Raw genomic sequence first — 12,588 nt, 5'->3', positions numbered from 1 at the left:
TATCAAAGAAGAAACTAAGTAGAACAATGCAGACATTTTTTCAGAAATCTTAGCATGGTGCCTTCATAGATCATCACAATCTCTACTTAATGTGCGCACAAGTAATGTTAAAGGTATAAAAGTCTATTATCTGAACTCTTCACTATCAGAGTTGGCACATCTGTGGTTTTCTGTTTCACATTATTAGGTTTTTTTCTAACTTTACTAGTGAAAAGCACCATCCTGTGCTTTCTGATACTTGGCTGAACAAACTAGAAGCAACATCTTGCATGGCTTTGGCCTGCAGCTGACCTACAGAGGAGGTAAACTTTCCTTTCACAATATACCCTGTCTGTAAACAAACAGGAGAATCATAGTTTGAGACAGTTGATGAGTGCTTTGAAGCGAAAGACCACTGCCTATAACCTGGTGATATATAATTCAGAGGTAACAGTAATTCAGGTAATTTCAGGTAATTCTGAAACGTTGAAGGTTGGAAACTGCTTCTGAGTAGCAGAGAGAGGTTCACTGAAAAACAGCAGAGCGAAAGGAAAGAGAACACTGGCAGCAGCGCAACAGGAACGTGAAAAAAGCCAGACTCAAACGTTCATATAAGGCACTTTTCAGAGCCAAACATCAGTATGGATACAAACTAGCCTGGGAGCAGAGATCCTGTGTTGCTTAAATTTAAAGGTGAATGTGCATACAAAGACATTAGAATGCAGAGGTGATATAAAACATTTTATTAAACCAACACAGGTTTTACAGTTACTCAGATGTTTGGACTAACAGGAGTCCTTAACTGGGATAAAAATGCTTGATTTTGTATGCCTTGGAAATGAGAGAAAATAATGGTTCTTAAGCTACTGTGTGTCCCATAACAGGACCCCTGAAGGTGGATGTTGTTATAGGTAAGAAAAGAAAGGAAGACATCTAATACAGAGCACTTTTTATATGTAAGGACAGTCTTCTCCACCCAAACAACAGCTCTAAAGGCCAGTGATACTATAGACATGAGGCATGATTGGTTGCAGACAGTCGTCTGCTTTTCCTTCTGATTCCTTTTCAGCTGTCCTAGCCAGATCAGCATGTTGGAAAGAAACTTTGAATAAAACAGCATTGATGAAAAGATCCAGCGCTGATAGCAGTGCAGCAGTTAATCTCACTTCATTTTGCAATTATTGTTTGTATTATACTAATAAGAAAAAAAGAAGCTGGAAACAGCGCACCCAAACCGCACTCTATTCAAGTTCACAAAAGTTGCTAAAAATCCACCAAATAATCCACAAGGTTAGCTTAGAATAAATATATCAATCAACTTAACTCAATATAAATAGTTCTTGTATCTCAACCAATCTTCTTCCCAGGGCCTCCTCTCTTTTTCTTTTTCACCCTGCAAAGAAAGAAAAGAAAATTTAGACTACAAATTTTATTTGTGTTTAAATAAAAAAAACATTTTTCTTTTTTCTTTTTGTATTTCATACAGATGTTTCATCTTTTCTTCTCTTTCTGTTTCTTTTGTTTTTTCCCAGTTGCTATTATACTAAATTACCTTTCTTTAATTTCTCTATAAACAGGCTAGCATTTCACTTAAGTGTTAAATCATTGTCATATAGTTTGTATCTACTCTTAACCAATGTTTTCATATTATGTCTAATTTGGTAAAGTTATTTAAACTGTTTGTTTTTTGTATTATTGTTAATGACTGTATAATTATTATTATTTACATGTTTTGTAATGCTTTGGAGCTTTTCTCCCTGGGCCTCTGCTGAAAATGGGCTCCTACCAGTCGGACTTTCTCAGTAAACAAATGTCAATAAATAAACAGAAAGGCCATGAAAGCCAGAGGTTTAGCTAGCACACAAACAGTGGAGCTGGCATAATGTTTAAGCTCAACCTCACAGGCACATGGTATGTGGTTCGATTCTGACCTGTGGTTACTGGCTGTGATTGTAATAATCTGCAGACTCCTAACCTATTATTCACGTATGAACCTACGTATTCATCATAAAAATAATAGGAAATACAAAGCTGTTCATTAAGAGGCCATTTGTGCCTTGCCAATAAGTACTGTTAAGCTCTGCTAATCATTTCAAGGAGAACAAGGCCTGTATTTTAGGGCACCCATCCATTTTTCCTAAGGTGACATGTGAGGGGAATCTATTCAAGAGCAAGGGGAGGGGCTAGGTAATGAAGCCTTCTCTCCAATTGGTTTTTTTTCCACCTGATGTAACTTGATATCTCTTGTTCTAGTGCTCGCTGCACCATTTGATATACTGAGAATGAGGAAGTTGTGGATAATAGGGTATCTAGGGACTCAAAAAGCAAGCCACGGGTTTTCACTCAAGAACCTATATGACACAGGGTATAGGGAGAAAGATTCCAATTTTTCCTGATAATTAAGATATTTAAGGCACAGCATCCTTTTTGTTAGGAAGTACTACACTGGCTATTTTTTTTTTTTTTAGTTTTAGGATGTATGCAGTAAGATGCTAAAGGATGAATTATATTCTGCAATTGGTCTAACCAGGGCATAGTACAGACAACTTCTTTGGTTTTAGATGAGATGCCTTTTGTGATTAATTATGAGAAGTAGAAGGATTTTCTGACTGGTTGGTACATGGAAGCTGAAGCAGAGGGAGCCATCAATTCAAGTGCTAACATTTCCAATCACAGGCTCACTAAAGATTGGAGTGTCATTGATAAAAGGTGGCAGGAATTTGGTGTTTTCTGAAGGAGATTATACTGCATTTCTTAGGATTTAGTTTGTGCCCTTTTTTGGGGGCACCAAAAATTAACTACTACACCCAGCTTGCAGTCATCAGCAAATTTAGTCAGATAGAGATGCTTCTCAGTGTTTAGGTCAGAGTAATAAATGCCAGAGAGTAGGGCACACTGAGGAATACCACTGTTCACCTTTTCCCTAATTGTGAGATATCACCAACCCTGACAGCATGTGTTCTCCCATTGACTCAGTTTGCAATCCATCTTAACCGACAGAGATCAGTTTTTAAGGCCATTAATGTATTAACAGTCCCATCATGGGGGTACAGTGTAATTTATTTTTGCTAGATTCAAGTAGGCAGGGTGAATACATTGACCACTGTCCTCAGCCTTTAAGACCTTTTCAGAGAAGTGTGGTGGTGCTGAGGTAGCGTTGTCGCCTCACAGTAAGACGTTGTCCTGTTTGATTCTCAGCTAGAGCATCTTCTGTGTGGAGACATGCGTGAATGGGCATACCTTCGTTGATGGTTGTGCGTCAGGGCCAGCGACTCGGCACATAAAAATCTACTGCCAATCATTAGCGGACCGGAGTTCCGCTGTGGTGACCTCTAACCGGGAAAAGCTGAAAGACACAACAACAACAACAACACAAGATTTTGCATGCATACTCCTAACAAATCTGAATTGTTGTAGGTTGGACCTGATCGAATGTGTAATGTCCTCATTTATGAGGTCAGTGATGATGCATTCCATGGCTTTACAGACAAGACTAATAAGGTTAATGGGTCTGTAGTCTCCTGAGTCAGTGTTGAGGCCACCCTTTTGGATGGGTGTTGCCTTCACAATGCACCATGACTTGGGAACATATCCTGTGACAATACTTAGGTTGAAAACTTAAGGAGGGGATCAGCAAAAGCCTGCTTGACACTATATATTAGTCACCCTAGTATAGTGTCAGGGCCTGTTGAACAGGTGTTTTTGGTCCCACAGAGTGCTTTAAGGATATAAGACTTTGAGGTGGTTGAGGTGTAGGAGTGACTAAAGGATGTTTGGAATGGGGATTAATGGTTTTAGGGGAGAAATTTGCAGTCAATTTATTTCCCAGTATATTGACAATAAATTTAGAATTGGAATAGGATGTGCCATTATAGATAAATTTGGACCAGTGATGAGAATTATTTCTTAGTTTTGGAACATAGCTGAAGCAGAACATATAATTAGCCTTACCTCTGAAGACTGTCTGTGTTCATGGGAAGCATTGTTGCTCTTTATGCAGCCTAGCCTGACAAATGATCCTCTTAGAAAGAGTAATTTCCAACATAAAATGCCCACAGATGTTTGAGACCAGATCCCCAGAACAAGGATAAGAACAGACTGGGACTTTAAATTACTGTATATCTAGAAGTAGAACCTTTGGATGCGGGCACATTTCAGTCTAAAGCAGTCATAATAAGGTACATAGTTGGGACTTCCCTGTACAGAAAAGCTATGTAGCAACAACTAGTTCTTTTAGCCATTTAAAAGCACCAGAAACAAAGAAACAAATGACATTACAGACATCAGGCCAGTCAGACTGTAAATAGTGTTGTGGTTTCCATGAAGAGTCATTCCTGGATGTACTAGCCAGTGCAACTTGTTTACATATACATGAGAAATTTTAATGTATCCCTTAAATGATTTAGGCAGCAATGTGCAGGAAGGCAGTTTGAACTGAAATATCTACTGAAAGTCAAACATTAAGGTGGAAGGCAAAGCTAACTAAACAAATGAGCCAGCTTTATGGCTTACAGTGATAAAGCTTGTCTTTTTCTCTGATGATCTGTCTGACTAGCAGTTTGGATCCTGGAGTAGTGGGAATGATGAAGGTGAAAAATGATCAGAGAAAGGACTATGCTGACTATGCTTGAATTAGCAGCATGAAGCACTTCATGCTGGAGATAGCACACATGAAAGCATCAAAGCATACTGTGCCATATGCATAAACATGAAAGGCACAACCATTGCAAGGGAATATTGGGATGTAAAGAGAAATCCCCAGTCCCAACAAGGCTGATGGGACCATTTTTGGTGCATGACTTTCAGTCATGAGTGGAGCAAATGGACTAGCGGGTCGTTACCAAGGCAGAATGAATGAGCCATATAGGGTCACCAGGAGGGAGGTTTGATGGTCAAATTATGTTTAGGAAACCAAAACAATATTAAACAAATGAACGGAAGTACATAAATAGGCTCATTTAGATTCTAACCTATTCATCTATGTTTTAGTCATTCTTTGCTACCAGTAATTAGCAGAACCACAGAAATAGGCAATATTAAAAAAAAATCAAATAAATATTCTCATTTGGAAGTAGCAACATCCAAACAGCAAGAACTAAAAAGAAGAAAGCTATTCTGCTGAAGGTTAGAGGGGAAAGTGCCAATGGGTTACTTAGTTACAGACAAACATACATTTGTTGCATATTACAGTGGAAAGTGCCAGTGAGTTCTTTAACCGTATACTAAGTTGCAAACACCTGGACCAACACATATTTGCTTTTACCAGCAATTTTCAGTGTTCGTAAGGTAGATTCCTAGCATAAGCTATGGGTTGGAGGAGAAGAGGGTAACAAGTAGGTGAAATGTTTCAGGTTTTATCTGGATCTGTGGCTCAGAGACTTGTGGGAAACGCTGATCTTCTGCAGCACTTTGGATAAGAAGGTTGGAATGGCACATGCAGTAACTTAAGCTGGTGTGGGAGATGAGAACTGAAAGTGTTGGCATCAAAGAAATAGAGTACATATACAGTTACTTAACAGGGTCAAGCAGAGGTGGCACATGAATAGAGATAGCCATGGCTGGAAGGGGTATGAGGACAGGATCTGTAGGACCAAGGGGGTGAGTAGTTGGGATGGGATGGAGACAGGACAGAATTAAAAGGAAGTGAGGATGGCAAATAAGGATCTAATAAAAGAGGGCATGGTGGAGATAAGGGATGCAATGGAAACAGAAACTCAGCTTGTTAGGGGAAGGCAGGGAGCAATTGAATTACTCAACTCTGTAAAGATAGGAAAGAGGAAGTCTCTGCTAAACAGATGAGAGAGACTAGTTGGCATGATATTCCCATTCATTAGTAAACTGAGACTGAGATACAGGGATCCACAGCAAAGTGAAGAAGGTATCAGGATTAACCAGGACAGGATGAAGAGAACAGGCTGAACCATTAACTGGCCAGGAAGATACAAGAAGGGGTTTGGAACAGGATGATGCTAGGTGGTTCAGTAGTGGAGGAAAGGAGGCTAGGCAGGACTGCAGAAATTAGCATAATAGGTAAAGACAAGATAACAGTTTAGTCTGTCTCAGAGGAGATCAAACCCTAAGGGTGAGAAAAAAGGCAGATCTGGTAACCTTGAAGATGGTGCCACAACGTATGCATGACAGAATGGTGGACTAGGTAGAAGAGAGTGTGGCAAATGTAATCTACACTGGGTGAATGACCTGACAGCATGGTTAGTAGTGAAAGTAGCCAGTATAACAGAAAGAATGATGAAGAGTATCAAAAGTGTGGGTGTACAGTGGCAGTCTTAGTGGTCCTACACATGACTGCAGCCAGCAAAGCAAATAAACTAAGAGAGAGAACTTAAAATACATTTGACTGCAGCTGTGAGCAAGGGAGAGGGGACATTGGCTAGAGTGGGAGCTTTATGCTGAGGATTGGCTACACCACAGTATGTGAGGTGCAACAATGCAGAAAGGCGGTTTTGAGAGATGTGGATCCCAATGCATTATTAAACTGAGGTGCAGGGGTCAGGGGTGAAGAAGGAAAATAGAAGGAAGGCACCTGTAACGTAGAAAGTAGGAGGACATGGTGTAGCTTGGATGGGATAGAAAAGACTGGTGAGCATGAAGATTGCTTACAGATGTTGGAAGGAGGAGTATGAGAGGAAAAAGTAGCAAAAAAGAGGTTTTGAATGTAAGGAGTGCTGTGCAATACTGTAAACTTGAGGAAAAATGGGATATCTGCAGGTAATCCTGGAAGCTGAATTGAAGGGAAAAGGTTGAACCATTAACTGGTTAATAAAACAAGAGTTTGTTATAAGTGCAAATGGTGTTCTCTGAAATCCTTGAATCTGAGATGGTGTGAACCACCATTATTGCAGTGACCTGGACAACGAAGAGGACAGATCAAGATATGGTAGCTCCAGGCTGTTGCATAAACTCAGGAGTAATAGGAAAGGAAAAGTGTAGTTTTGGATGGATGGTCATATATGATATGGGGCATTCTACATGGTGATGAAGGAAGAAGAACATGCATGGGAGAGGAGGGGAGAATGTGAGTTGTAAAAAAGGCAAATACACTGGTAGTTGAGTGGCAGACAGAGTTTGAGGGAAGTTGGAGGCTGGTCACCACATACTGTCCGCCTGGCACATTAATGAGTCAGAAAAAGGAGGTGGCAGTGATGGGGGATCATAATCTATTAACTTCAAACTGCTACATTTGTAAATCCAGAATTAAAAAGCAGGAAAAGATCCTAGCAAAGCTATGAGTCAGGGAGGGTGTATTCTGTTGGTACAAGAAGGCATCTGACAAAACAGTATTCTGAATTTTGTTGTCACTATAGTCATGTGGAGGCAAGGCACAATCAACACTAGTCAGCATACTTTAGTATACTTCATCTTAGACAGGACGTTGGTCACCCCAGGGACAAAGGCAGCAATGTGCAAGTACTAAAAGGTGAACAACTAGCAGCAGGGTGTGGAAGCATAGAAGGGACTAGGACAGTAAAAAGAAGTGGAGGGGCAAACATCCTGTGGATATATTTCTGACACACCTTTCTAAAAGGTGTGTGCAGGTGTTTGCCAGTGCCAGTACAAGGAAAATGAAACTGAGTAGGAGACTGAAGTGCCTTAACAAGGAGATCAAAGCATTATTTGGGAAAAAGGAGACCACATTAAATGTTTTAAAAGAAATGAGAATGGAGGAAGAAAAACAGGCCTATTTGAAGACATGAAAGCACCTAAGCAGACTAGATTGAAGAAGAAAATGGGTTGGGGTAAACTGTGGAGAAAATTGATTTTCTTAGATACATTTCAATGAAAAAAATGGAGGCACTTACCTATATAGTTTCATCAATAATGCTAGGAGGGTTATGAATGATAGGAGCATCAGTGAGGGTCTGAATGAGTTCTTCTCAATAATCATAAAAAATGGAAGGCACTTTTGAAGGAAAAAAAGGGAGAGGGAGGGTGAGAGCTAGATGAGTGGGTCAGGTGGAAGAAAACAGAAAAGGAAACAATCAGCTTACAGGTGGACAAAGGACAGGGCCCAAATGGGATGCCTGTCAGGCTACTCAAACACTAAACAATTTCCCTAGCAGGACCACTTTGCCTTCATGTGCATGAAAATAGATGCATAGACACATATGTCCCCCTCAGAAATACCTACAATGCCCAATTCAAAAAGAAACCGTTGTGGTGGAACCCACATATAAACAGACTGTAGGATAAAAGAAAAATGACAAATATGCTTTTGCTAAACTAAACAAGGAACTCTGGACCCTTATCATATCAACCAAAGCCAGATATAAAAACCAACAAATAGTTCACAACTATTAAAGATTTATTACATACAAGCTTTCATGTATAGCAAATGTTTTTTCAACCCAGATATAAGGTTAAACTAGCCACCCAGATGAAGGATGAACACAGCCTTTTTAATTATGTTTTTTAATTATGATAATGTGTGGAACAATGTCCAGCACTGTGCAGAGCTAGTAGCAAATTATGCCCCATGTTCATGCTCAGAGGGCATAGCCAACCTGCTAACTTACAAATTTAGCTCAGAATTCACCATCCTCCCCCTCCAATAGTCTCAGATCACATACCTGCAGATACCCCCCCACACATACACATACTTAAACTCCCAAGAACAAGTTTTCAAGGTGTTAGCCCAGGCCTAGAACACTGCATATGTGGGGTCAGATAACACACCAAGCTGCCTACTGGTCAACCTGAAACATGAATTGTCTAATTCCCTATAGTAGCTGTTCAATATTAGCCTCAAAACAGGCTTTGTGCCAGATGAATGGATTACAACAACAGTTATTCCACTTAAGGTGGGGTTTCAGTGGACCCAGGTAGTTATAGACCCATAAGCCTAAGCAGCCTCATCTGTATGTCTGTGGAAAGGATCATTATGGGATTAATATATAAGGATAAAGGTAACCTGCAGACATTCAACCCAGCTCAGTTTGGATTTATCAAGGCAGGTCATGCCTACTTAATCTGACTGACTTGCTGAAAAAGCTACTGAAGTAATGGATGAGGATAAGACAGTGTACACCACTTATCCAGATCTTACTAAGGTGTCCAAAACCTTCCCACACTCCGCCATTGTAGATAATCTCTCCCAGCTAAATTTTAATTCCTTTACAAGTTGTTGGATAACAAATTCTCTCAGAGATAGTACCCAGGAAGTTAGGGTGGGAAGCTACACCTCCTCCAAAAGGCCTGTCACTAGCAGTATACACCAGAGTACAGTTCTTAGGCCAATTTTCTTTGACATTTACTTTTTGGAGGCCAAAGCTAATGTTAAGAGCTTGTGGCTGACCAAATTTTCAGGAAACTGCAAATTTAGTGCCATTATAAACTTACCTAAGGACTCCGAGATCCTCCAAATAGAAGGTCTGTACCAATCAAATAGCTGGTGTCAAAGCAGTGGACTAAATCTAAATGGTAAGAAGTGTATAATTGTGTCCCTCATCAACCATGACTCCCCTTGTAACTATCACATTAATAACACATCCCTAAAAATTAATCCCATATTTAGGATTCTGGGAACCTATTTCAAGAATAAACTGTTCTTTGCCACATATCCACTGTTGTATGGAAGTCCTTTTTCATGTCACAGATTATATCTAAAGGTTTTATGTCCAGATCAATGGATATAATTGTTCTACTGTATTCAGCATTCATTAGGCAAATTTTCAGTATTTCCCTGTCCAAACACTTGCCATAGCTAGAATGACTCCAGTGCTTTCTCACTAAAAAAAATCAAGGCTCTAAATCATAAAAATAGTACAGTCTAGCTCAAGGCCTTGTTCTTCTTCTCAATGTGATACAGGCTACTGATAGGCAATCTCTGCCTTGCATACAGAGTTTCAACAGACCCTAATCTGTCAGACCTATTACACATTTGCAAGGCCAATGGTATCATGAACACTTGCTGAAGGGATTTCAATCTTATTTGCAAAATAAATAGAACATGCTGGAGAGATGAGTTTGTATCACAGAAGATACCACATCTGTGGAACTGTTTTCCACTCAACAGACCCTAATCTGTCAGACCTATTACACATTTGCAAGGCCAGTGGTATCATGAACACTTGTTCAAGGGATTTCAATCTTATTTGCAAAATAAACAGAACATGCTGGAGAGATGAGTTTGTATCACAGAGGATACCACCTCTGTGGAACTGTTTTCCACTCCTAAAGCAAAGTACTTCTCTCACTCTATTCAAATGTAATTTGGACAAATGCATTCACACCGGTTTAGCGCCGTTGCCCCTCATGGATAGGGGAGACAAGCAAATGGCCCAACATAACCTTCTTTGGCCCATGGCTGGGTTATTTGTATGCAAAATATAAGTGCTAAAACTGCCATGGGAATGTAAGGCTAGGCGTTTTGCATTTCCCACAGATCAATACCCTAGTAAGTCCCTACAAACCTATGAACCTCTACAATGTACTGGGAAAACAGCTACAATAAGAACAGAAATGAACAAGTTCAAAACAGAAGAAAAGAGGTTATATAAAAAGAGGTGCCAGTTGATCAGGTAGAAAAAAACTGTGATATGGTTAAGATCTAGTGGTGACCCAATGTAGACATGAATGACCTAAGGCCATCCTGAATGATATACAGAGAGATATGATGGAACTTAATATGCATGTATTAGAAGGAGGAATGACACTGGTCTAGAGTAGCATCTTGTTTTCACCCTAGAATGATGCCTACATACTAAAAAAGATTATTAGCTTTAATAATTGACTAAGTATTGGTATCATTTTAAGGGGATCCAGTACATGTTTGCCTATATGGTAAATACTACTTTTTTGCCAGGGATGGCTTATGTTGTTGGCCATGATTATATTATGTGCATCTGTACTTTTAATATACATTTTTCTAATTGCATTTACAAATTAGGCTGGCACAGGATAACTGTGAAATTCTGGACACCCTTCATTTTGCACTGAATGCAGAATGCAATCCTGATGCATCAGGAAGGTGAGATGGAGCAGTTCATGGTGACGTGGATCAGGGACTGTTTTTCTACCTGCTTTAGTATGTGCACTCTGCATAGAATGAATGGGATTTTCTATTTAGTTAATTCATCAAGATTTGATGTGCCTTGTTATGGAAACAGTATGTGATAAGAATTCTTAGAACATTCCTTCTTGCTAGGGACTAATAACACTATAATATAGCAATGTCATAGTAGGGTGTCTCAAGTTATATGCGTATAAAAATACTTGCATTTCCTGTTTTTGGAAATGATCAGTATGTAACCTGCTTGCCTGATGTTCATCTGATAATGCTATTTAATATCTGTGTACAAATAAAATTGCTGTTTTATAGGGTTTGCTATCAAAATTCTGAAGGCTCATTCTCGAACAACACGTGGCTAAAACTATGTTTTCAAAGTTTCACAATACCGAACTGGAATAATACAAAATCATAATAACAAAAGTAAAGCTTGATTTGTTATTATGAGTTTGTTATTGTGAATGGAGATTGCGGTACAGTGCGGATCAGGGAATTTATCCTTTTCCTCACTGTAGTGCGATCTCAGAGTTGGTATATATAATTTGCAGAGGGTGTGGGGGGTGCGGGGGGGGGGCTTATCCCCCTGCTAAAACATAAACAGACATATGGACTTTCAAAACCAGAAGGCTGGTATGTCAAATGTTGACTGTCATGTTTCTGACGTTTGACATTTAGGCTAGATGTTGGTTTTTGTTTTCGACATTTTTTTCGGTCTTTTGCTTAAGAAATGGTTTGCCTTCGACATTTTGATGGTAATTAAACCATTTTATAGAAGAAGAATTTGAGGATTAGCTAACTTCTTCTTTCATACCAGGGCTTCTGCATACTGACTAGAACCTGTGCTGCCTTCATAGTTCCTTTATAGTAAAGTGTCCAAACAAGTTCCTACACAGCAAACACAAACTCCAAATTGGACAAAATCTTGACACTATCCAATGTTAGGAGTCTAAATAAAAATTATTTTTTATTTACAATTTTAACTAATAAATTAAATAAAAGATACCAGAACATGGCACACTCCTGCAACTTAAACACATTGATATTTTTGAAGTTACTGAGACATGGTTTCATAGCATTGACATCACTTCCTCTTTACCAAGGTTTAGCATCTCTCATGCTTTCAGACCCATGGGTAGCTGTTAGTGAATTTTTGTATTTGCATGAAACACCATTGTCTTATGTCAAATTACCCGTTACCCTAATTTAGAGCTCCTAGAAATCCAAATCACCTTAACAAATCCAACTGTTACTTCATTGCCAGCTGTAGATCACCATAAATGTTCCCAATGATCTTGGAAATTACCTTACTACCATTGAGAACTAAATATCAAACAATATATTCTTGCTAGGGGACTTAAATTTCCAAAGCATTGAATGGCACATATACACTTTAAAAATTGGTATGTTCAGCATTTCCTAGAATTTATAAATACCAGTGTATTGAAGCAACTTGTAATACTACCCACTAGATGCCCTAATGTGCCTGACCAGGTCCTTACCAGCCTAGCCTCCACATGTACACTGCACTGCATCTCCTCATCTCATCTCTGGAAAAATCTGAACACAAATCAGCTATCGTCTGTCAG

At 39.3% G+C, this 12,588-nt stretch overlaps 1 protein-coding gene across 1 annotated transcript in view; it reads left to right on the top strand.

Annotated features, from left to right (window-relative positions):
* The window catches only part of LOC122807520 (collagen alpha-1(VII) chain-like), a gene marked incomplete at its 3' end in the record, with an annotated part of 926,266 nt that extends 915,303 nt beyond the window's left edge, over positions 1-10,963 (top strand). The window contains exons 31-32 of the mRNA XM_044078445.1: positions 2,233-2,344; positions 10,883-10,963. Of these exons, the coding sequence (XP_043934380.1) occupies positions 2,233-2,344; positions 10,883-10,963 (193 nt within the window). The remainder of the gene's footprint in view (positions 1-2,232; positions 2,345-10,882) is intronic.
* Positions 10,964-12,588: the final 1,625 nt, after the last annotated feature.

The sequence above is a fragment of the Protopterus annectens genome, chromosome 7.part1, assembly GCF_019279795.1.
Source record: "Protopterus annectens isolate FY-2018-M chromosome 7.part1, PAN1.0, whole genome shotgun sequence".
In the NCBI taxonomy this organism is placed as follows: Eukaryota; Metazoa; Chordata; order Ceratodontiformes; family Protopteridae; genus Protopterus; species Protopterus annectens.
This window is presented reverse-complemented; position numbering and strand designations above follow the sequence as displayed.